Source organism: Thalassophryne amazonica, chromosome 10 (genome assembly GCF_902500255.1).
Source record: "Thalassophryne amazonica chromosome 10, fThaAma1.1, whole genome shotgun sequence".
Taxonomy (NCBI): domain Eukaryota; kingdom Metazoa; phylum Chordata; class Actinopteri; order Batrachoidiformes; family Batrachoididae; genus Thalassophryne; species Thalassophryne amazonica.
In genome coordinates this window covers 106667737-106694415 of record NC_047112.1, presented here as the reverse complement: position 1 = coordinate 106694415, position 26679 = coordinate 106667737, and the positions used below count along the sequence as shown (strand labels likewise).

At 42.5% G+C, this 26679-nt stretch overlaps 1 protein-coding gene across 2 annotated transcripts in view; it reads left to right on the top strand.

The window, feature by feature from the left end:
• Nucleotides 1–3100: 3100 nt before the first annotated feature.
• Nucleotides 3101–26679, top strand: part of boka (BCL2 family apoptosis regulator BOK a) — a 31945-nt gene continuing 8366 nt past the window's right edge. The window contains exons 1-3 of one of the 2 annotated variants that reach the window (XM_034180709.1): nucleotides 3101–3519; nucleotides 10293–10421; nucleotides 17702–17865. In XM_034180709.1, the coding sequence (XP_034036600.1) occupies nucleotides 3306–3519; nucleotides 10293–10421; nucleotides 17702–17865 (507 nt within the window). In that variant the 5' untranslated portion in view covers nucleotides 3101–3305. The remainder of the gene's footprint in view (nucleotides 3520–10292; nucleotides 10422–17701; nucleotides 17866–26679) is intronic. The other variant, XM_034180708.1, reaches the window with a different exon arrangement.

Here is a 26679-nt window from a genome sequence, read left to right as displayed (position 1 = left end):
GTGTTCCACCAGCCAAACAAAAGTGTTCTGCCGGCAGTGGAACACAAACCAAGCCAGACTTAACTGTTCCGACCCGCACCACACCGTGCAGGACCGACCCGAACTGCTCGGTGCAAACAGAGCTGTCAGCATACGCTGGCTAAAACATCAAGGTGTAACGGGGTGTAAGCTGCCTCGTGAGGCCCCACCCAGTACATGCTGGACAACAGTACATGCAGAAAGATGGAGGGATGATTTATAGAAGCATAAATAGGCTGTTTTCACCAGGCTGCTTTATTGCAGAACAGAATATGTGGATGTTTATTGATTTGGCTCATGAAGTCACACCCCTAACTAGAAGCACACTCAAAGTGCATAACTCTGCCAAGACCGTTGCATTTTTCCTTCCAACACTCTTATTGTGAGTGGGTTATTCCTTTGATGTGTTCTAACATCATTACATCTTGATGACTGACCTTTGATCCTGATCTTTGTTCTTATTCTCTCATCTTTCACCCTGATCCTGCTTGATCTTGATCACTGATCATTGACCCTTGTCAGGAACGCGATGTTTTAGTTGCCATTTTCCTGCTTGTGTTAGTCTGTCTGGTTGATCCTTGTTACATGATCACGGGACTCGTGATCAAAGGGTGGATCATGTTTTTGACTATTACGCCATGATGTTTGTTGTAAAACTTTATTCCTGGACGTTGTTCTTGATCACTCATCCTGATTGTTCATCTTCGATTTTGAACAATGAACTGTGAGCTCAATTATTAATTTTTATCCTGACTGCTGATCTTTGATCTTTGCCAATAATGTTGTGTTTTATCATCATTTTTCTTCTTGTTTTTTGTCTGTTCAATCCTAAATACATGATCAAAGGAATAAGGATAAAGGGATGCATCATGCCTTAGATTATTCAGCTTTGATCCTGTAATTGGGTTCAATCAAATCAGAATCAAAGGTCAGATTGGATCAAAAGCATCTTTTTTAGGTACTTGGCTACAGATATGTAGAACCCAAATTAGAAAAAGTGGGGAAAGTATGTAAAATGAAAATAGTGTTTAAAAACCCTGCAGTGACTTACATTTACTTTGACTTTTATTTCATTGCAAACAGTATGAACACAAGATATTTCATGTTTTGTGTGATCAGCATTATTTCATTTGTTAATATACATCAGTTCTTGCATTTATGGCCTGCAACACATAAAAACAGTTGGAAAGGGGACAATTTAGGGCTAATAATGATTTAAAATAAATTATGTTGCAATTTCAAACAGGTGATGTCAACAGGTGATTGTAACCTTGATTTGATACAAAAACATTGTCCACAAAAAGCTGAGTTTTTGAGGAGAAAAGATGGGCAGAGGATCTACAGTTTGTCAACAAATATGTGAGAAAATTATTGAAATGTTTAAAAACAATGTTCCTCAAAGAAAGATTGGGAGGGATTTGCATATTTCTCCTTCTGCAGTGTATAATATTATCAAACAATTCATGGAATCTGGAGGAATTTCAGTGCATAAAAGGCAACGGCACAAGCCTAAACTGAACACCCATGATTTCAGATCCCTCAGACGGCACTACATTAATAAGTCATTCATCAATAACTGATATAACCACATGGGCAAGCCATTATTTTGGAAAACCTTTGTCAAACAATAGGGAGTTACATTCACAAATGCCACTTGAAACTTTACTGCACGAAACAGAAGCCTTATATGACAACTTTGTACAGAAAATGACATCAGCTTTGCTGGGCTCTGAGGCATCTGTGTCGGAGTGTCACAGGAAAACACATGTATGCCATGTTGTTCGGTCCAAAGACAAAAAAATAAAAAATCCAGACTGTTATCAGCAGCAAATGAGAAACCCAGGGTCTGATATATGGTTGTGTCAGTGCCCTTGACCAAAATAATTTCCACTTCTGTGATGGCAGCATTAATGTAGAAAAGTACAATGACATTTTAAAGCAATGTATGCTGCCATCAAGATGGCACTTTTCCAGAGACATCCATGCATTTAAAAAAAAAAAAAAAAAGCAAAACCACATTCTGCACATATCTGAATTCATATATAGATTCTGTTTGAGGAGGTTTCTGTAAAACAAACAAACGTGGCATGTTGTTAACACCCAAGACAGTTATTTAATGTCAAAAAGCAAAAACTGCTTCTGGGTCTCAGAAGGATATTACAAAGGCATGGCTGCAGAAGCAGAGGGTCCGGATACTGGTCTGGTCTGCCTGCAATCCTGGCCTGTCTCAAATATAGAATGTGAGATTTCTGAAATAAAAAATGAAACCTGTACTGTTGCACACCTTCAGATGTGTTTGTAAGAATGAGACGAAGTTACACCTGAAATGCTTCATGGCTTGGTCTCCTCAATGCCAAAACATCTTTAAAGTGTCGTGAAAAAGAAAGGCAACATTTCAAAGTGGTAAATGCTTGCGTAACCCAACCTTTCTTGGAAGGTGTTGCACGCCTTTAAAGTCCACACAAAACATGAAATATCTTGGGTTCCTACTGTGTGTAATCACATAGAAGTCAGTTTTTTTTTATTTGCATTGTCCATGTGTCTCAGCTTTTTCTGATTTGAGCTTGTAGTTACTTACTTTGTGTTACTTTTAAGTCCCTTATTTACTCAGCTGGTCAATGTAATTTAACTCAGTTACACTAATCAATAAATGATTACATTAATCAATAAATGAACTGTATTTATATAGTGCTTTTCCATCTGCACCAGACGCTCAAAGCGCTTTACAATAATGCTTCACATTCACCCCGATGTCAAGGTGCTCACTATACACCGGGAGCAACTAGGGGATTAAGGACCTTGCCCAAGGGGCCTTAGTGATTTTCCAGTCAGGCTGGGATTTGAACCAAGGAGCTTCTGGTCTCAAGCCCAACGCTTTCAATGAATCAAGGCAGACAGATAAACAGTCACTCCCTGGTGGAGATGATTTTCAGCTGTTGATTAACATCTGAGCCGTGAGCACCTGTACGTGCACGCGGAGGCGTGTGTGTGTGTTGTGGCGTGTGACAGTATTTGGGGATGTGGGCGGGGCTTATCGGTTGTGTCTCCGCCTTTGGGCTCCACCGTGTCCTTAGAAGGAAGCTGTGAGACTGCACAGTCTTTTCTGCTCCGATGCTTTAAAACGGATCAAAGTTCTACGTCTGAACTATGAGATCGATTTGTTTGTTGTGACCTGCGGGCGCGCCGTCACCCGGACACATAATCCGCTTTGTGTTGGACTAATACTCACAGTTCTCCCTGCGGCGGGCAGCAGGAGGTCTGTGCGGAGCAGAGAGGAGGTGCGGGGCATGGAGGTGCTGCGTCGCTCCTCTGTCTTCGCCGCTGAAGTGATGGAGGTGTTTGAACGAACACCCACCGACAAGGAGCTGGTGTCCCAGGCCAAAGCCCTGTGCAGGGACTACATCCAGTCCAGACTGAACCGCGCCGGGATCGGCTGGTCCAAACCCGAGCACGGATCCGCCGCCTCGCTTGGGGAGATTTCCTCCGTCCTCCTGTGGCTCGGTACGGTTCAACATAAACACACACTCCACTACAAAACGTCACACTCAAGGTGAGCCTTCATGACGTCACATACATACATTCATACACAGTGATGCCGGTAACGCGTTACTCTAATCTGACCACTTTTTTTTAGTAACGAGTAATCTAACGCGTTAATCTTTCCAAATCAGTAATCAGATTAAAGTTACTTCTCCATGTCACTGTGTGTTACTATTATTTTTCATTGTGGGTCAACAGCAGCATTAAACTTGGTCTGTGGGCAGGAGGTCGGGGTTCGACTGAACTGCCCACTTTAAGCGAGCTGTGAGCTTTTCATCCACGGTTTTTTGCAGCTGCTCGACTCGTCCTCACCTCTTAAAGCGCGGTGATCAGCACACCTGCACTGAGCTTTACAAAGACATTTTTATACTGTTTTTCCTCCTTTATTTAGAGCTGAGCTGAGCCACTCTGTATCGTCTCGTTAAAAACAGCTGATCCTCCGCGACGCGTCAACAACTAACACTATTTTCCACTCAAATGCACCTAAACTCTCTTTCTGAGGACCACATGATGTGAAAACGCAATAAAACTTTCTTACCTGTAAATCTGGTCCTGTTTTCTGCATAAATAAATGTTATCCATTCTTTGTGCTCAAACGCCAAAGCAGGGGCGAATCCAGATGGAATGGGGGCGTGGGGCAAGGATGTGCCCCCCCCACAACACCCCTAGATTAAAGGTCCAGTTTTGAAGCCGTTTTTTACTACAACTACTAATATTGCTTAAAATAATAATAGTTTCGACAAGTAAAATGTTTAGAATTTAAATGTTAGAAAAATGTTAGAATTTAATAGTTACATTTATAAACAGTGTAGGTTTGAAATGGCAAGTTTTACTGTTACAGTGCTGTCAACAGTTAAATATGAGTATGTCTTTATTTTACTTTTTATAAAACAAGTATTTATTTTCATTGAAGTCAAGAAAGGGTGACTATAAAGTGAGTTTTGGCAAAACAGGTATCATTGTCATGTTGACGTGGGTTGTTGTCGGCAGCTGGGGAAAGTAACTAAAGTAACTAGTAATCTAACTTAGTTACTTTTACAATTGAGTAATCAGTAAAGTAACTAAGTTACTTTTTCAAGGAGTAATCAGTAATTGGATTACTTTTTCAAAGTAACTGTGGCAACACTGTTCATATATATATATGTATGTGTATGTGTGTGTGTGTGTGTGTGTGTGTGTCTTTTGATGAAATTTTCAAGAAACTAAGCATTGATCAAATTTCAAACTTCATTTTAAAATTTAAGAAAACAGATTTTGTTGTAGGCCTTTTTATTTTGTACATGGACTTCAAAAAGACAGCGATTTATGATCACTCGTTGATAAAGAAGATTTCCAAAAAAGTATAAATCTCATTCATTGCGTTCCCTTTATATAATTATTAGCTGTGCTAGCTGCGCGGCATGCTAACTTATCGCAGCTATCATAAGATACATAACCTGTTTTAAAAACTTCTGCCCTGCTGAAGTACACAAGCTGTTATATAAATTGAAGACTAGTTATCTATTCAGACACTTATTCTGCAACTTTTTATTTTTTTTTTTTGGTATGAATGACATCCAGTAGATCCACAGAGATGCATAATATAGGAAATCAGCCTTGTGAATATCTGTCCAGTCCAGACATTTATTTGGCTGAAAAAAAAAAACTTTTATTTTTGGTGATATTTGACCAGATCTCCTCGCTGATTGGCTAGTTCAAATGACGTCATCGTATAGTTTATTTCAATATGGCGGCGCCCTTGGCAAAGTTGAACTGGACGATGTTTCGCCATACGCAGCTTGCACTGTTTTGCAGGCCGTCTAAATTTATTCACGACAGAATGGAACGGTTGCAGTCGGGCGGGAACTTAAAGGCGTTCAGAGTTTAAGATCTCCTTATTTCACATTCATGATAGTAGCTTGATATTGCTGAATTTCATTATTGAAAATTGGCATATTTTACCATTCACTATTTTCAGGGGTGGACTGATTGAAGGTTTTGCAGACATGACACTGACAGAGGAAAAAAACAGGATAAACACACGTGCCAACGTGGACTTCTGTATTTTTGTTTTTATTCTGTCTTGAATTTGCAGGTTTTGGTTATCATCCCCGCCCTACACAGAAAATTACCAAGACTGCAAAAATGATTTCCACCATGCCCGAAATTATTTCCACTGTGTGGCGAAAAGCACTGGTGGACATAATTTTGGGTGCAGTGGTGAAAATAATTTTCGACACACGGTGGAAATAATTTCGGGCATGGCTATGCCACGTTTTTGAGCTGCTTTTAGCATCTGTCCATCCAAATTGGAAGTCCCAAAAACCAGTTTTATTTGTTATTATCTATCGTCCACCTGGTCGTTACTGTGAGTTTCTCTGTGAATTTTCAGACCTTTTGTCTGACTTAGTGCTTAGCTCAGATAAGATAATTATAGTGGGCGATTTTAACATCCACACAGATGCTGAGAATGACAGCCTCAACACTGCATTTAATCTATTATTAGACTCTATTGGCTTTGCTCAAAAAGTAAATGAGTCCACCCACCACTTTAATCATATCTTAGATCTTGTTCTGACTTATGGTATGGAAATAGAAGACTTAACAGTATTCCCTGAAAACTCCCTTCTGTCTGATCATTTCTTAATAACATTTACATTTACTCTGATGGACTACCCAGCAGTGGGGAATAAGTTTCATTACACTAGAAGTCTTTCAGAAAGCGCTGTAACTAGGTTTAAGGATATGATTCCTTCTTTATGTTCTCTAATGCCATATAACAACACAGTGCAGAGTAGCTACCTAAACTCTGTAAGTGAGATAGAGTATCTCGTCAATAGTTTTACATCCTCATTGAAGACAACTTTGGATGCTGTAGCTCCTCTGAAAAAGAGAGCTTTAAATCAGAAGTGTCTGACTCCATGGTATAACTCTCAAACTCGTAGCTTAAAGCAGATAACCCGTAAGTTGGAGAGGAAATGGCGTCTCACTAATTTAGAAGATCTTCACTTAGCCTGGAAAAAGAGTCTGTTGCTCTATAAAAAAGCCCTCCGTAAAGCTAGGACATCTTTCTACTCATCACTAATTGAAGAAAATAAGAACAACCCCAGGTTTCTTTTCAGCACTGTAGCCAGGCTGACAAAGAGTCAGAGCTCTATTGAGCTGAGTATTCCATTAACTTTAACTAGTAATGACTTCATGACTTTCTTTGCTAACAAAATTTTAACTATTAGAGAAAAAATTACTCATAACCATCCCAAAGACGTATCGTTATCTTTGGCTGCTTTCAGTGATGCCGGTATTTGGTTAGACTCTTTCTCTCCGATTGTTCTGTCTGAGTTATTTTCATTAGTTACTTCATCCAAACCATCAACATGTTTATTAGACCCCATTCCTACCAGGCTGCTCAAGGAAGCCCTACCATTATTTAATGCTTCGATCTTAAATATGATCAATCTATCTTTGTTAGTTGGCTATGTACCACAGGCTTTTAAGGCGGCAGTAATTAAACCATTACTTAAAAAGCCATCACTTGACCCAGCTATCTTAGCTAATTATAGGCCAATCTCCAACCTTCCTTTTCTCTCAAAAATTCTTGAAAGGGTAGTTGTAAAACAGCTAACTGATCATCTGCAGAGGAATGGTCTATTTGAAGAGTTTCAGTCAGGTTTTAGAATTCATCATAGTACAGAAACAGCATTAGTGAAGGTTACAAATGATCTTCTTATGGCCTCGGACAGTGGACTCATCTCTGTGCTTGTTCTGTTAGACCTCAGTGCTGCTTTTGATACTGTTGACCATAAAATTTTATTACAGAGATTAGAGCATGCCATAGGTATTAAAGGCACTGCGCTGCGGTGGTTTGAATCATATTTGTCTAATAGATTACAATTTGTTCATGTAAATGGGGAATCTTCTTCACAGACTAAAGTTAATTATGGAGTTCCACAAGGTTCTGTGCTAGGACCAATTTTATTCACTTTATATATGCTTCCCTTAGGCAGTATTATTAGACGGTATTGCTTAAATTTTCATTGTTACGCAGATGATACCCAGCTTTATCTATCCATGAAGCCAGAGGACACACACCAATTAGCTAAACTGCAGGATTGTCTTACAGACATAAAGACATGGATGACCTCTAATTTCCTGCTTTTAAACTCAGATAAAACTGAAGTTATTGTACTTGGCCCCACAAATCTTAGAAACATGGTGTCTAACCAGATCCTTACTCTGGATGGCATTACCCTGACCTCTAGTAATACTGTGAGAAATCTTGGAGTCATTTTTGATCAGGATATGTCATTCAAAGCGCATATTAAACAAATATGTAGGACTGCTTTTTTGCATTTACGCAATATCTCTAAAATCAGAAAGGTCTTGTCTCAGAGTGATGCTGAAAAACTAATTCATGCATTTATTTCCTCTAGGCTGGACTATTGTAATTCATTATTATCAGGTTGTCCTAAAAGTTCCCTAAAAAGCCTTCAGTTAATTCAAAATGCTGCAGCTAGAGTGCTGACGGGGACTAGAAGGAGAGAGCATATCTCACCCATATTGGCCTCTCTTCATTGGCTTCCTGTTAATTCTAGAATAGAATTTAAAATTCTTCTTCTTACTTATAAGGTTTTGAATAATCAGGTCCCATCTTATCTTAGGGACCTCGTAGTACCATATCACCCCAATAGAGCGCTTCGCTCTCAGACTGCAGGCTTACTTGTAGTTCCTAGGGTTTGTAAGAGTACAATGGGAGGCAGAGCCTTCAGCTTTCAGGCTCCTCTCCTGTGGAACCAGCTCCCAATTCAGATCAGGGAGACAGACACCCTCTCTACTTTTAGGATTAGGCTTAAAACTTTCCTTTTTGCTAAAGCTTATAGTTAGGGCTGGATCAGGTGACCCTGAACCATCCCTTAGTTATGCTGCTATAGACATAGACTGCTGGGGGGTTCCCATGATGCACTGTTTCTTTCTCTTTTTGCTCTGTATGCACCACTCTGCATTTAATCATTAGTGATCGATCTCTGCTCCCCTCCACAGCATGTCTTTTTCCTGGTTCTCTCCCTCAGCCCCAACCAGTCCCAGCAGAAGACTGCCCCTCCCTGAGCCTGGTTCTGCTGGAGGTTTCTTCCTGTTAAAAGGGAGTTTTTCCTTCCCACTGTAGCCAAGTGCTTGCTCACAGGGGGTCGTTTTGACCGTTGGGGTTTTACATCATTATTGTATGGCCTTGCCTTACAATATAAAGCGCCTTGGGGCAACTGTTTGTTGTGATTTGGCGCTATATAAAAAAAAAATTGATTGATTGATTGATTGATCTGAGAATTCCTCGAGCTATTTCCACCGTGTGGCGAAAAGCACCGGTGGAAATCATTTTGGGTGCAGCGGTGAAAATAATTTTCGACACACAGTGGAAATAATTTTGGGTGTAGTGGTGAAAATAATTTTCGACACACAGTGGAAATAATTTCTGGCATGGCTATGCCACGTTTTTGAGCTGCTTTTAGCATCTGAGAATTCCTCGAGCTATTTCCACCGTGTGGCGAAAAGCACCGGTGGAAATCATTTTGGGTGCAGCGGTGAAAATAATTTTCGACACACAGTGGAAATAATTTTGGGTGCAGTGGTGAAAATAATTTTCGACACACAGTGGAAATAATTTCTGGCATGGCTATGCCACGTTTTTGAGCTGCTTTTAGCATCTGAGAATTCCTTGAGCTATTTCCACTGTGTGGCGAAAAGCGCCGGTGGAAATAATTTCGGGCACGGTGGAAATAATTTTGGTCATGGCTATGCCATGTTTTTGAGCTGCTTTTAGCGTCCGAGAATCCCTCCGGCAGTAGGTGAGTTTCTGTTCCGATTCAAACGACTTCATGGCACCCAAAACGGCATTTAAAGATGAAAAAATGCACCAACACTCAATACCGAGGGTGCCGCAACACGCCGCCATGTTCTAATACCCTCTGGGATGATGTCATTTGAACTAGCCAATCACCGAGGAGATCTGGTCAAATATCACTTGGTGCATGTTTGCCGGATCCAGCAAAATATACACTTCGTTTATTTTTTGGTCAGAATGGCATTGTTTTGGTCCAAGCAGATGATTAATATAGGTTTTGACTGAATTTTTCAGAAAATCCATGCTGGGCGGCACAGCCAATTTGAACCGGATAGCCGAGCAGAATTTGCAGACTACTGTAGCTAGAACCTTGCTCCTCAACTGTGGAAGAGACCCCCCTCGAACAGAGGCCTCAGTTCAGAAACCTTCCCACACTCCCCAGCAAGCAGCACTTAAGAGGTTTCACAGACGTGGCTCCTCTCCTGTATCTGAAAACTCCGCAGGTTGTATCGGAAATTTCTGATACATGAATTACGTTTGTATCAGAAGCCGGTATCGATATTGGATGGGCTCAGCTCCATCCTTATCTGGAAGCATGTTGCAGTGCCACGCTTTGCTGCATCCCAGACATGGTGGAACCGCCTTGGGTCCTGGATGGTAACCACCCAGGCAGACAGCCATTACTGGCAATGCAACAGTTTTTGTTGTTGTTTTTCTAGAAATGTTTCAAATCCAAATACAAACAGTGTGTTCCCAAACGATGTAACAAATACATTTATGTGCTTCATTACAGTTCTAATAAATAACCACTCTACTAGTACTTGTCATAATAATTGTTATGTACCACATCAGGGCTTTTTGAAGACAAAACCTTTGAGTTTATTATTCAGCCTTTATACTTGATGATTTCTGTTTTTCACAGGCGATGAGTTGGAGTACCTTCGGCCCAACGTTTACCGTAATGTAGCTCGACAACTGAACATCACGGTGTCATCAGAGAGTGTGGTGTCTGATGCCTTCCTGGCCGTGGCTGCAGACATTTTCTCCACAGGTATACTCAGACCTCTTCTAAAACTGGTCTGCGTGCAGGGGAACCGGCTTTAAATGTTTGTTCATTTAGGGAAGTTGGTCCTTTTGTTGTATTTCTATGTAAGGAGCTACTGAGTTCCTGATAAAACACAGTTAAAAAAAAAATCCCATTAATGTCATATTGATTTAACAGGGAGTGAACAATGCTTCATTTAGAGGAGTAAAATAAATCCGGCACACTTCCTGGTATAAACACCTGTAATGGATGATGACCACTGTGTACTTGAGTGACTCAGAAAGGTTCTTTTTTTCGTCATTGTCCTCTTAGAAAGGAGCGGCTGCAGGCAAAACATGCAGCCCATATAGGGTTAACTTCTTGCTTGACTAAATGATTATAGCAAGTAGTTTGGACCCCGCCCTGGAGCTCAGCCAGTGAGGTTTGTTCCTAAGGGGTTACTGCAAAACAATCTGCCACAAAACTAATTAAGCGTTGACAGCCAAACTGAAGTAAATCAGGTTTGACAGGTCCGTGGGACATGTGGTTACTGATTCAAACGCAGTGAAATAACTTCAACGCTTTATGTTCTGGTGACACTTCTTATGTGTTCAGCGTACTTCTTTAAGTTCAGGGTATTTTGGCCTTTGTTGTAATCTGACACTATGTGCACACACACATTTTTTTGTATGTTGTTATGGTCAAACAGTATTTCAGATAAGCACATTGTTATTAAAATGAGGCCAAGTCTGGGTCCAGATTCATCAACCATTCATATGCACATATTAGTGTGAGCATTCCTGCACAAACTATGGAATTTATTATGCGCGTAAATATATATTTGCACACTTCAGGCCATGCATATGCACAGTATCTAGTGGTAGATGAGAGAAATTGCAACTAGAAAGCATTTCTGCCATCACAGCATGCAACCTCATCCACATACTTTCTTCATTTATTTTGCTTAAGTACACGATTAGTAATTGAGTTAGAAACTAGGGATGGGTATCGCGTACCGGTTCTTTTCGAGAATCGTTAAGAAATGATTTGATCCACTGGCATTAATAGCATTTTTACTTAACGATTCCCTTATTGGTCATTCGGAGTGGCTGTTATTTTTTAGGGTGTTTGTCGGGAAAATTATCATTTCTCTACGCTGATTGCAGACCATGCAGTGGGTTTGTAATCAACCGCTTCTCTAACATCTCTGCTTTGAAGCTTGAACCAACGAAGCAGTGCTCCGACCCGCTGCATCATTGGTTGTCAAAAGTTGTCATTTTCACACCCAGTGCTAGCATTGTTTTAAATGGTACATGTGCTTGCACTCATCTGTGTCCCCCCCCAGGTGTGTTGGTCTCAAAATAAGGTGTGGTCAGTGCTGGTGCATTGCTATTGTGAAGCAGCAAAAAGTTGTTTTGTTTTGTTCTTTGCAATAGACCAACCTAATCCTCATCTACAGTGGTGCACAGAGTTTTGTGGTATATATACGGCACAGTAATCAGATATGTATTACATAGTGCTGTTCATGATGTGCACACACTGCTTGTATGCACAGTGAAACAGAATTCATTCATTTTCTATACCTGCTTACTCCACACATGCGCACACACATCAGTTTTAGAGTAATCAGTTCACCTAACCTACACGTCTTTGGAAGTGGGAGGAACCCGGAGCACTTGGAGGGAACCCACGCAAACATGGAGAAAACATTCAAACTCCACACAGAAAGGGCCCAGGCGGGATGTGATCCCATGACCTTCTTGCTGTGAGGCAACAGTGTTAACCACTAAGCCACCGTGCTGCCCTGAAAAAAAAATGCAAAGTCATGTTTGGGTGATTCAGTGGTTGTTGTTGTGTCATGTACTTTGACACACTTGTGCATCAACAGTTAACTCGCCACAAAACCTAGTACTTAAATTTGACATCTGAACAGCAACATGCCAGGTTTCAAAACACACCCATAACTAATTAAGTGACTCAGTTTTGTCCTACTTTGTGCTGAGATTATGAGCCGTTTTACTGCCACATTGGATTTAGACACACTCTAAATACATTTGCCATGTACACTTTACACCATGTACCCGTAGATCAAGATAGGGCCCAATACTTTCTGTGCTTTTGTGGCTTGTCTTGTTTTCTGACTCTTAACAGATTTGTAAAATGTATTTGTTCATTTAAACTCTTCAGTCTTTGGTTTGAAACCATTGTAAACCAGATAGTATTTTATTTATTTATTTTTACTATTTTAAAATAAATTTCAGCTTTCTGCTTTTAAGAAATTGATTTTTAAACCACTTGAAACTGTTTTTAAACAGGATACTATTTGACGAGCAGTCTGTAAGATAACAGTGCACTTATTCAAACTGTTCCAGTTGTTAAAACAAATTGACTCTCGCTGTACTTTGGACTGTTGTTAAACAAAACCAGTGATTTGAAGTCGTCTCCATGTGAACTTGAGGGAAATGTCAGGAGCAGTTTTACTGTTAACAGTTGCAGGCTGACTGGTTTCTCACTTCCTTGTAACACTAATGAATGGATTAAATCAGCTGCAGTGCAACGTAGAACACTCTATTATCCACTGTTTGTGTCCCTTGAGTTGTAGGATATTTCTTTTATTTTGCTCTCACCCGTGTTTTTGCAATGCCATCGCCTTTATAAAAAGTAAATCTAATCAGACTGCACTGTTGCAACAGGAACTACAATTGTGTAAATTCCAGATTTCATAATTGACAAAGAAGTGTGATTCTGTGTTTGACATTGTTGGAATGAAGGTCAGAAGAATGTTTGGGACTGCAGCAGGATGTTCTCAGTGTATGTATTGTGGTGGAACACTATCTGCTCGCTAATCTGTCTGAGGTCCTTCTCGTACCCGACGGCTGTTCCACTTCTTTAAACACACATACCAACACAGACAGGCAGACAGGCTGACTCCACCTCAGTTAAGAGCTTCTTCTCAGTATTTGTTACTCTTACAATTAGTTTTTAATAACTATTCCATTTATCACATTGCAGAGACATTCAAATTAATTCAGTCTCAAGTCCAAATATAATCTGTCGGTAGTCAAGATAAATGAGTCGAGTTTAAATTTACATGAGTGTGTGATTGTTTCTGAGCTGCTAAGAAAACTGCCAGTTAATGTGAATCTACTTTGAAGTAACTGTTATATGGCTGGGGGGGCCTGGCTGCCGGTTTGTTTCTGTTTTTTGGTTTTCCTCCCAGGTGGCGTGCATTTGGGACTGAGTGGCTGTGTTGCTGAGGCTGTCAGGACCTCACCCTGATCACCTGCGACTCGTCAGGACTCACAGCTGTGGTGCATCTGGATGGATTGGAACATGGTGGCATTTAAGACTGGAGTGCACAGTGTGTATTTGCCAGAGACTCGACCTTGTGACCAGACGGGTGAGATCGTCGTCTCGGGAGCCATCTCATCAACAGCGGATGCTGAGAACGTCCAGGTTTGATGCACAGTCTGTGAAAGAGGAGGGGGTGAGGTCTCACGCTCGTCAGCACACTTCCTGAGGTACGTTAGATTTTGTGACTAACAGTTATACAGTCAGTAAATGTGGTGTCCCTCACACCTTATTGTATTGAGCTGTTTGTTAGTCATGTATCAGCTTCCACTGCGGTGGAGTTTTGTGAACTGGATGTTCCATGCCTGCAGGTTGGGAAGCTGATCAGTAATCAAGCCAGGAAGTGTTTGCTGTTTGTACACCTTTAAGTGTTCTGTGTGTAGAGTGTGGACTCACATAATGGTTCCTTCTTTCACAGACTCGGTTGTTGCGGCCACCTGGGGGGTGTCGGCGGGGTCCTTGGGTCCGAAACAGCTTCTGGCTCCGGACCGTTAGCGCTGCTGGGAGCGCACCACGCCAGGCCGCACCTTTTTTGTTATTATCACTGTTATGTATTAAATTCAGTTAGCCTTTGTACCGTGCTCTGCTTATTTCATACTGGGTCCTTCAAACGCTGGTCGGTTCTCCGAGCTGCGTCCGACACATAACAGTAGTCTCTGGCCAAACATCACGGACCCAGCGGTAGCAGAGACGGGAACGCGCCGGGAAGGCGGCAGCAGACGTTCAGTGGTTATCCAGATCAGTTGCGGGGCTCTCCGCCCGGAAGGTGCGTGTTTGAGAACCCATTACTGGATACTGATTTGTGCTGTCTTGCAGCCGTGTTCCTGTGTTGTGCCTTATCCGTGGGTCGTGGTGGAGTGTGACTGGCGACGGCTTCGCGTCACAGTCCGACCGGATAAGAGGTTTAAACGGGAGCTGCAAGAGTGCGTTTGTAATGGGTTCACGCGCACGGCGGAGCTCTGTTAGCACGGGTCGCTGGGCTTCCTGTGTTACAGTCGTAGCCCCGTTTCCCCGGACAAAGGTAACTACTGCGTCTGTTGTTTCAGCTCCGGCGTTATTTAGTTGAGCACATTTTGGTTGTGTGTTGCACACAGCTGCGCACATAAGAGCAGCTCGTTTGTTTTTTCTGTCGCCAAAGGGTTTTTTTTCATTTTTTGCACTCTGGCTCCCCCTTGTGGTGACTGAATCACGTTACCGTCAAGCTCTTGAGTAGGAACAGGTGTGTTCCATTTGGTTGAGCTTGACGGTATAACTCACTGATTTGTTTTGTGTTAGTTCATTTTGTGTGGGTGTTTTTTGAGTTGGTTTTTGTGTGGGCTTTTATTTTTTGTTGTCCACTATTTGTCTGGGGTTGTGACCCTGCAGCCTGTTTGACAAAGAACAAAAAAAAAAGGACCCAAACGACTGTGTGTTGGTCTGTTTGTTTTTCTTTTATTTCTTTTTGTTTCACATCCCCAGGGTTAGATGGAACGGTCCCCTGGGGGGTGATGGGGTGGTACTTGGGTTGTTTTTTCTCTTTGTTTTTTGTTATGCCCTCTCTTCTCCTCTGACTCCAGCCGGGTGTGCCGTAGTGTCGGCATTGCTGGAGGGGTGCAGTTAGGTTGTGCTGGGCGTTTCCCAGGTAGCCTCTGCACCCGGGAGGGGAGGGGGGGGGTTTGGGGTGTCTTTTTGTTTCCCCCCCCCCAGTTTCCGCCCTTAGGGTTTGACTGTGGTGTCCTCTGGGGGGGAAAGGGCGTTGGGTCCATCTAGCCGTGGACGTCCGAGGCTGGGTCCATTGGTCATGAGGGGAGGCGTCTCCTGGGGTTGACGAGTGGTCCTCTGGGAGGCGCTGGTAGTCCCCGTGGGTGACGTTGGATCCCAGAGGGACCTCGGCCGTGGTTATTACTCCTGGAGCTGGCGGGTGGCCCTCTGGGGGGTGTTGGTCCCTACGTGTCGTGTGGGGGGAGGAGGGGGGGTATTTTGGCATTTTTGTTTGTGAGCTCGAGTTTGGGTTTTTCTTTTCTCCCCTTCCCTAGGGTTTGATGGAACGGTCCTCTGGGGGGGGGGAGGGGGGGTATTTTGGCATTTGTGTTTGTGAGCTCAAGTTTAGGTTTTTCTTTTCTCCCCTTCCCTAGGGTTTGATGGAACGGTCCTCTGGGGGGGGGGGGGGTGTTTTAGTATTTTTGTTTGTAGGCTTGGGTTTGGGTTGTTTTTCCTTTCTCCCCTTCCCTGGGGTTTGATGGGACGGTCCCCTGGGGAGGGGGGGGTGTTTTGGTTGTTTTGTTTTATGACTAATCACACATGTTTGGCTAAAGGCTGACCGCACAGGTGTAAGAACTCCTGGCCACACCTGTGCTAAGAGACTGTTGGAGACGGGGGCAAAGATGCAGCCAGTTCAACCAGTCTGTTGGAGGATGAACGCAGACGCGGTTTCCAGCCATGGTCCCTGGAGGGGGGTGTTTCTCCTGGGCCAGGTGTGTGTGGTCGCCGGGAGGCTTCCCGTGAGGGTGGGGTACTGTTATATGGCTGGGGGGGCCTGGCTGCCGGTTTGTTTCTGTTTTTTGGTTTTCCTCCCAGGTGGCGTGCATTTGGGACTGAGTGGCTGTGTTGCTGAGGCTGGCAGGACCTCACCCTGATCACCTGCGACTCGTCAGGACTCACAGCTGTAGTGCATCTGGATGGATTGGAACATGTTGGCATTTAAGACTGGAGTGCACAGTGTGTATTTGCCAGAGACTCGACCTTGTGACCAGACGGGTGAGATCGTCGTCTTGGGAGCCATCTCATCAACAGCGGATGCTGAGAACGTCCAGGTTTGATGCACAGTCTGTGAAAGAGGAGGGGGTGAGGTCTCACGCTCGTCAGCACACTTCCTGAGGTACGTTAGATTTTGTGACTAACAGTTATACAGTCAGTAAATGTGGTGTCCCTCACACCTTATTGTATTGAGCTGTTTGTTAGTCATGTATCAGCTTCCACTGCGGTGGAGTTTTGTGAACGGGATGTTCCATGCCTGCAGGTTGGGAAGCTGATCAGTAATCAAGCCAGGAAGTGTTTGCTGTTTGTACACCTTTTAAGTGTTCTGTGTGTAGAGTGTGGACTCACATAATGGTTCCTTCTTTCACAGACTCGGTTTGTTGCGGCCACCTGGGGGGTGTCGGCGGGGTCCTTGGGTCCGAAACAGCTTCTGGCTCCGGACCGTTAGCGCTGCTGGGAGCGCACCACGCCAGGCCGCACCTTTTTTGTTATTATCACTGTTATGTATTAAATTCAGTTAGCCTTTGTACCGTGCTCTGCTTATTTCATACTGGGTCCTTCAAACGCTGGTCGGTTCTCCGAGCTGCGTCCGACACATAACAGTAACTCTTTAAACAAACATATCTTTGGTGTAGGACAGTCTGAAATCAGATCATCTTTAAATTAACAGGCTTTGTCAGTCTAATCCATGTTATTGTTGAAAAAAAAAATTAATTATCTGGCTTTAAAGAGTTTAAAGAGTATAAAGTGCTTTAAAAGTATTTCTAAGAACTATAACGCAGTGCTGAAGTACTCTCGGCCGTATGAGCATTGTGCTTTTTATAATTTGCAGTTATACCTTAATTATTAAGGTCTTATTGTCTTACATACAATTTGTATATGTTCAATAAAGCCCCTCTATCTGTCAGTCATAAACAATATTTATGTTTTAAGAGTGGAAGTTGTGCAAATCAAGGAATATTTGTAGAACACTTTATGTGCATTTGTACGTATTAATGAGAAAAAAATGAGCTCCATAGGAACTTAGCCGAAGTTAACATGCAATTTTTTGGCAGTTGATTAACTGATTCATTGGCATTTCAGTTTGAACAAAGATCTTGAGCCTGCACAGTGTCTTAGTAGCGGGGCGTAAATGGTTCGGTGGAAGCGCAGCGTCTTTGTGACATCAATCACTACAGTAGCTCTCAAATGTTGTCTTGTGTTTGTTTACTTCCTGTCAGGTGTGACATGGGGAAAAGTGGTTTCTTTGTACGCCGTGGCAGGAGCTTTGGCGGTGGACTGTGTACGACACGGCCATCCAGCTGTGGTCCATACCATCGTGGACTGTATGGGGGAGTTTGTCCGCAAGAGCCTGACCTCCTGGTTAAAAAAGAGAGGGGGGTGGGTAAGGAATTTTTTTCTATTCTTTGTGTTTTTGTTCCTGCATGACCGTGTGTGAGTGTTGACTATACAAAGATTAGTGAGGTGGACCCCCACCACCCCACCCATAATGGGGTGGGGCAGAGTGGTATTTTAATAAACTGATGTAAATTTAAATTCTCCTCGGCCTACTTTAAGAGCCAAAATCTGTAACTTTCAAATGGGTGGTGATATATCATGTTTCAGTAGGCCACTGAAATTTTTTATTTTTTTTTTTAGGGGAAGATGTATTGTCCAAACGGACAAAAATTTAGTTTTTTTTTTGTTTTGTCTTTTAATCCAAAAATCCCTTCAGGAGGAAAATTACCATCCTTTTTAGGGTAGGGGTTAAAGGGGCCAAAACAGTGACATACTCAAAGTGTGGATTTTGACCTTTGTATATCTTTGTGCACCCTCAGTAAGCCTCATTGATCTTATGGTATATGAATGTATGGATGGAGTTCTCCCATTTAGCGTTATATTTTTCAAGGGTAACTGAGGGCACCGCCTATAGGTGGCGCTTCAAGTCACAACTTTTGGCATTTTGGGCTACATTTGGGACCCTCCCAGGGCCTGTGCCCTGAATAAGCCTTGCTCATTTATGCATTTTTGGATACACTGGGACAAGTTCTTTCCAAATTTGCATAAATGGCGGTGGCTTAGTTAGGGTGCTTTTGCACCGCCATTTATGCAAATTTAGAAAGATATTAAGATGATATTGATTTGGGGCTGGGCCTCTACTGGTGGTTGGCTCTCACTGCGGTATTGTATCACTTCCTGTTAGGGAGCACAGTGGTGTTTTGCTGTATCTGTTAGCTGTTTAATCTGCACAGTTAGATTGATCTAGATAACTAGATAACGATTTGTTTCACAGTGTAATCTTCACGTGCCTTAACTAAAGCACTCCCTCTGCTGAATCACCTCTACATTATTTACACATTATTCACTTCGTGTGTTTTTAGGAATCCGCTAGCTTAGCGCAGCTACTAGCTCTTAGCCGATTTAGCCTGGCGGCTTCTCCTGTCTCTCCCGCACTTTTCTGCTCTGGGTGTGAAATGTTTAGTTATTCCTCAGCCTCCTTTAGCAGTAATGGTACTTGTAATAAGTGTAGCTTATTCGTAGCACCGTGGAAAATTCTACAGCTAGCCAGGCCCCTGTAGTTGGTGCGGACCAAGGTAGCTTAGCCGCCGTTAGTTCCCTTCCAGCAGATCCCGAACAGCCGGGAAAGCAGGCCGACTGGGTGACTGTGAGGAGGAAGCGTAGCCCTAAACAGAAGCCCCGTGTACACCGCCAACCCGTTCACATCTCTAACTGTTTTTCCCCACTCGGCGACACACCCGCCGAGGATCAAACTCTGGTTATTGGCAACTCTGGGGGCCAGAGCAGGCGACATCGAAGGACATTTGAAATTGCTGGCTAAGGCTAAGTGTAAATTTGGTAAGATTGTAATTCACGTCAGCAGTAATGACACCCGGTTACGCCAATCGGAGGTCACTAAAATTAACATTGAATCGGTGTGTAACTTTGCAAAAACAATGTTGGACTCTGTAGTTTTCTCTGGGCCCCTCCCCAGTCGGACCGGGAGTGACATGTTTAGCCGCATGTTCTCCTTGAATTGCTGGCTGTCTGAGTGGTGTCAAAAAAATGAGGTGGGCTTCATAGATAATTGGCAAAGCTTCTGGGGAAAACCTGGTCTTGTTAGGAGAGACGGCATCCATCCCACTTTGGATGGAGCAGCTCTCATTTCTAGAAATCTGGCCAATTTTATTAAACCCTCCAAACCGTGACTATCCAGGGTTGGGACCAGGAAGCAGAGTTGTAGTCTTACACACCTCTCTGCAGCTTCTCTCCCCCTGCCATCCCCTCATTACCCCTTCCCCGTAGAGACAGTGCCTGCTCCCAGACCACCAATAACCAGCAAAAATCTATTTAAGCATAAAAATTCAAAAAGAAAAAATAATATAGCACCTTCAACTGCACCACAGACTAAAACAGTTAAATGTGGTCTATTAAACATTAGGTCTTTCTTTTCTAAGTCCCTGTTAGTAAATGATATAATAATTGATCAACATATTGATTTATTCTGCCTTACAGAAACCTGGTTACAGCAGGATGAATATGTTAGTTTAAATGAGTCAACACCCCTGAGTCACACTAACTGCCAGAATGCTCGTAGCACGGGCCGAGGCGGAGGATTAGCAGCAATCTTCCATTCCAGCTTATTAATTAATCAAAAACCCAGACAGAGCTTTAATTCATTTGAAAGCTTGACTCTTAGTCTTGTCCATCCAAATTGGAAGTCCCAAAAACCAGTTTTATTTATTATCTATCGTCCACCAGGTCGTTACTGTGAGTTTCTCTGTGAATTTTCAGACCTTTTGTCTGACTTAGTGCTTAGCTCAGATAAGATAATTATAGTGGGCGATTTTAACATCCACACAGATGCGGAGAATGACAGCCTCAACACTGCATTTAATCTATTATTAGACTCAATTGGCTTTGCTCAAAATGTAAATGAGTCCACCCACCACTTTAATCATATCTTAGATCTTGTTCTGACTTATGGTATGGAAATTGAAGACTTAACAGTATTCCCTGAAAACTCCCTTCTGTCTGATCATTTCTTAATAACATTTACATTTACTCTGATGGACTACCCAGCAGTGGGGAATAAGATTCATTACACTAGAAGTCTTTCAGAAAGCGCTGTAACTAGGTTTAAGGATATTATTCCTTCTTTATGATATCTAATGCCATATACCAACACAGTGCAGAGTAGCTACCTAAACTCTGTAAGTGAGATAGATTATCTCGTCAGTAGTTTTACATCCTCATTGAAGACAACTTTGGATGCTGTAGCTCCTCTGAAAAAGAGAGCTTTAAATCAAAAGTGCCTGACTCCGTGGTATAATTCACAAACTCGCAGCTTAAAGCAGATAACCCGTAAGTTGGAGAGGAAATGGCGTCTCACTAATTTAGAAGATCTTCACTTAGCCTGGAAAAAGTCTGTTGCTCTATAAAAAAGCCTTCCGTAAAGCTAGGACATCTTACTACTCATCACTAATTGAAGAAAATAAGAACAACCCCAGGTTTCTTTTCAGCACTGTAGCCAGGCTGACAAAGAGTCAGAGCTCTATTGAGCCGAGTATTCCTTTAACTTTAACTAGTAATGACTTCATGACTTTCTTTGCTAATAAAATTTTAACTATTAGAGAAAAAATTACTCATAACCATCCCAAAGACGTATCGTTATCTTTGGCTTCTTTCAGTGATGCCGGTATTTGGTTAGACTCTTTCTCTCCGATTGTTCTGTCTGAGTTATTTTCATTAGTTACTTCCTCCAAACCATCAACATGTCTGTTAGACCTCATTCCTACCAGGCTGCTCAAGGAAGCCCTACCATTAATTAATGCTTCAATCTTAAATATGATCAATCTATCTTTATTAGTTGGCTATGTACCACAGGCTTTTAAGGTGGCAGTAATTAAACCATTACTTAAAAAGCCATCACTTGACCCAGCTATCTTAGCTAATTATAGGCCAATCTCCAACCTTCCTTTTCTCTCAAAAATTCTTGAAAGGGTAGTTGTAAAACAGCTAACTGATCATCTGCAGAGGAATGGTCTATTTGAAGAGTTTCAGTCAGGTTTTAGAATTCATCATAGTACAGAAACAGCATTAGTGAAGGTTACAAATGATCTTATGGCCTCAGACAGTGGACTCATCTCTGTGCTTGTTCTGTTAGACCTCAGTGCTGCTTTTGATACTGTTGACCATAAAATTTTATTACAGAGATTAGAGCATGCCATAGGTATTAAAGGCACTGCGCTGCGGTGGTTTGAATCATATTTGTCTAATAGATTACAATTTGTTCATGTAAATGGGGAATCTTCTTCACAGACTAAGGTTAATTATGGAGTTCCACAAGGTTCTGTGCTAGGACCAATTTTATTCACTTTATACATGTTTCCCTTAGGCAGTATTATTAGACGGCATTGCTTAAATTTTCATTGTTACGCAGATGATACCCAGCTTTATCTATCCATGAAGCCAGAGGACACACACCAATTAGCTAAACTGCAGGATTGTCTTACAGACATAAAGACATGGATGACCTCTAATTTCCTGCTTTTAAACTCAGATAAGTTATATAAGTTATTGTACTTGGCCCCACAAATCTTAGAAACATGGTGTCTAACCAGATCCTTACTCTGGATGGCATTACCCTGACCTCTAGTAATACTGTGAGAAATGTTGGAGTCATTTTTGATCAGGATATGTCATTCAATGCGCATATTAAACAAATATGTAGGACTGCTTTTTTGCATTTGCGCAATATCTCTAAAATTAGAAAGGTCTTGTCTCAGAGTGATGCTGAAAAACTAATTCATGCATTTATTTCCTCTAGGCTGGACTATTGTAATTCATTATTATCAGGTTGTCCTAAAAGTTCCCTGAAAAGCCTTCAGTTAATTCAAAATGCTGCAGCTAGAGTACTGACAGGGACTAGAAGGAGAGAGCATATCTCACCCATATTGGCCTCTCTTCATTGGCTTCCTGTTAATTCTAGAATAGAATTTAAAATTCTTCTTCTTACTTATAAGGTTTTGAATAATCAGGTCCCATCTTATCTTAGGGACCGCATAGTACCATATCACCCCAATACAGCGCTTCGCTCTCAGACTGCAGGCTTACTTGTAGTTCCTAGGGTTTGTAAGAGTAGAATGGGAGGCAGAGCCTTCAGCTTTCAGGCTCCTCTCCTCTGGAACCAGCTCCCAATTCAGATCAGGGAGACAGACACCCTCTCTACTTTTAAGATTAGGCTTAAAACTTTCCTTTTTGCTAAAGCTTATAGTTAGGGCTGGATCAGGTGACCCTGAGCCATCCCTTAGTTATGCTGCTATAGACTTAGACTGCTGGGGGGTTCCTATGATGCACTGAGTGTTTCTTTCTCTTTTTGCTCTGTATGCACCACTCTGCATTTAATCATTAGTGATTGATCTCTGCTCCCCTCCACAGCATGTGTTTCCTGGTTCTCTCCCTCAGCCCCAACCAGTCCCAGCAGAAGACTGCCCCTCCCTGAGCCTGGTTCTGCTGGAGGTTTCTTCCTGTTAAAAGGGAGTTTTTCCTTTTTTCCTTCCCACTGTCGCCAAGTGCTTGCTCACAGGGAGTCGTTTTGACCGTTGGGGTTTTTCCATAATTATTGTATGGCTTTTGCCTTACAATATAAAGCGCCTTGGGGCAACTGTTTGTTGTGATTTGGCGCTATATAAATAAAATTGATTTGATTTATTTTTTAAATGTGTTGCAAAATTATAACTCATTTTAATGAAGAGAACATATTTACCGGGGGCGGGGGGTGTCCCATATCCCATAATGAATATTTTATTTTCCTTTTAATGTCATCTTCAGTATGAAGTGTGTGTGCACATTCATATGGTTTTGAAATTACTGGAAGTTACCTTTGACCTTGTGTGATGTGCATACACAGGGCATGCACCCTAACATCCGTAAGATGTCTTGTAAATCACTTCAGAGGTGTTTTCTGGTTACAAAAACAGCGTTTTAAGATTTAGATATTTATTTCTTGCTAACTTTTATAAAATATGAGAAACGTATTAGATTTATACAGAAATAAGCTGTTTCGAAGTCTTTTCCCACATTTTGGATTAATTTGTTCGAGGGAACAGCCAGTTTGCGTCATTGTGCCTCGCTACTCCAGTTGGCTGTCGCCATGTGCGTTGCATGTCGGTGGAAGCCCTCACGTGCTGCATGACATTGGTGTGTTTGCTACTGTAGATTGTATGAGTCAATACCGAATGTAGCTCAAGGCCATCTGTTTGTTTGTTTTTTTTCCCTCTCTCTCTTCAGGGGCCTATTTATAAATTTTTTTCTCAAACACCAATTTTGATCATATTGGCAATGGCATATTATGAATCCTCTATTTAAAGTCTATGAAATAAAATCATAGTGTTGCTAAAGAAAATTAATTATATAATTTAAAAACCTACTTATAAAAGGTAAATGTGGGGGATTACTTCTATTATGTATGTTACAAAGGTCTCAAACAAGCTATGTCAAGCCTAATGCTGTGTTTACACATAACGATGGCACGTCACGACTGTGATGATTCGGGGCAGAGGCGTCAGGTGTCCTCAGGAACTGTTGCAACCTGTTACCACGAATTACGATTAATGGCACGTGTTGCTGGAGGATTATCAGGAACCATTACGCACGGTCAAAAATAATGTTCCGCGCTGTTGCGCGCTATTGAGCGAAACAACACAGCGCTAAGTTCTGTCACGTTGTGAATGAGGCGAATTGTCTCCACACACACACACACACACCCACACCCATATTCATCCTACCATCAGTTGCTGAACAATTCAGATCGCTCCAGTTTGCTCCTCAATCCACACCAGAAGAACTTTGTGACTGCATTGGGCTCTGTGCCATGGAATGGTGCAGAGAGGAGGAGGAGACAGAGAGAGTCAGATGTGTGTCTCCATGCGGCTCTCGTCTCACTTGTTTTTCCAAACATCAGGCACATGCAGCAGGTGGAACACCTGCAGGAGCACGCTGAAGAGCACTGGAACGAGACTTTTAGCTGACTTGGTGTCACTGTCCTCCTTCAGCATACTGCAGCAATGCAACTGAATGCGGTGCAGCAGAGTTTAATTGTGCACACGTCAGAGAAGAATGCTGTCATACTCTATTAAGGATCAACACTCATCAAGACGGATCAACATGCTCAGTTGCGACCTCCACGACATGAGACAAAATGAGGGTGGTGCGTGACATTTGTGGAAGATTTTTTTGACAGCCAAAAACATACTCCATGAAAATCACAAATATCACACACCAACACGCACTATTAAGAAACCTATTCAGATGCGTCAAGTCACATTAAGAATGTCAGGAATGTGCCAAGAATGACGCAAATATGACATTCGTAATGCATCTTGCCTATGTGTAAACGCACCTTAAGGGTCCCTTCGCACATAACACGAAAGACGCAGAAACCGGAAGAAAATCCGTGAACCAAAAACAAAATTGGGAACCATGAAACATTCAACCTGCTGTCGGGAGGGACGCATGGTCCGACAAGTGTGCACAATACCGCGGCGAAGATTTTGTCCATGCTCGTGTTTGCGAGCACGTGGAAAGTCGTGCACATAGCAGCAGAGGAAAAAAATTTAAAAACACTACGAGTCATAATACTCTATTCCTGTTATAAAGAGTGGATTTAGCCTCCACCTAGACGTACACCAGGAAAGTAATGAAATGATGTGGATTACTGTTCTCTCTTTTATATTTTACATGAATTACCTGATGTGCTTGTCTCATAAAGAGCGGACCGGCTCCCGTCTCATGAAGAGCCGGGCTCTCGCGTTGTGAACACATCAGCCGGCATGGTGTGTCCAGCGCACAGTGATCCACTGAAAATGTGATATGTGTTTTAATTATTACAATGTGGAGAAATCCCACAGTGACACATGCCTCCAGGGGCATCCCATGGGTTGACTTTACAATGATTTAAGAGGTTTTACCTTGTCATCTGATGGTTAATAATATCATTAGAGTCCGTCTCAGATGTGCTGCTGTGGTCCGAAATGACGCATGCGCAGTGAAGGCATGGCGTACCAAATTTTAGGGGGAATGTTACGTCTGTGACACTGGCTCATTAATTCCACACCGTGCCACGTGCTCAGACGCTGATCGGTCCTCGTGATTGTGTCGGTACGTAATTATCAGCATGCCATAAGGGCATGAGCACCCACCCATACGTGTGCATTGCGTGTTATCCAGCTGAGATGCAGTACACAGCGGTCAGCTGTTTCAGAAACGCACTACGCTGGACAGCAACTGGACCCCGGAGCCCTCAGCCACAGCTGACAATGTTGGATTCATGGTGTGTGTATGTGTGTGGGGGGGTGTTGGCATCGTCACGCCCATGTTTTTTTTTCTTGGTTATGCCACACTTGTGAGACACTTAGACAATTTTTACAGACAGGTCGATTGTGGTCGCCTGCTATCTACTCTCATGCTGGGAGCGTCAATAGTCACGCCTTTTCTAATTGTCCAGGGATGAGTGTTAGATGTTCTTGTGCGACACCTGCCATAAGAGGAGTCGAATGGGCACTCGCTGTCTTTCCGCCGCTGGTGTGTGCAAATGGTTTTCGTGACAGCTGTACGAGGCATTTGAGGCAGCTCCGATTTTTCGCGAGTGGCATTTGACTCCTCCTTCGTGCGCCATTCTGCCTCAGTCATGTTATGTGTGAAGGGGCCTTAAGTGATGATTAAAGTAGGAGAATACTTGAGAAGACACACAGAATTGTGGGACTTTAAGGTGCAGTCACACTGTGACTGATTGAGTAAACCGATTAGTAACTGCTGGAAATAATTTTTGATGGCAAAAATAGCCTAATCCATCAATCTCTGGGTTTAGGACTCTGATCACATGAGCGGACAACTACCAAATGTGGGTGCTCAGCGCTTCCAGACGTGAATAGAAGACGGAACAACTAATGCATGGATAAAACTAACGTCTTCTGGATATCCACTGGCAAGCTAAGGAACAAGTACAGGACAGAACGCAAACAAGCATGCAACCACTGGGGAAGCTTTCTGACTGATGGCCGCTCAGTTTTGAGTGTGCACAAAACTTTCTGATGACCCACTGGACATCATCTGAAAAGGAACACAGTTAATGAATGAGAGTATTTGTAGAGGTTAAAAACTGACACAAACTGATATAAAAATTTTGTGTCTTTTCCTCATACATTTCCTCAGTCCATCA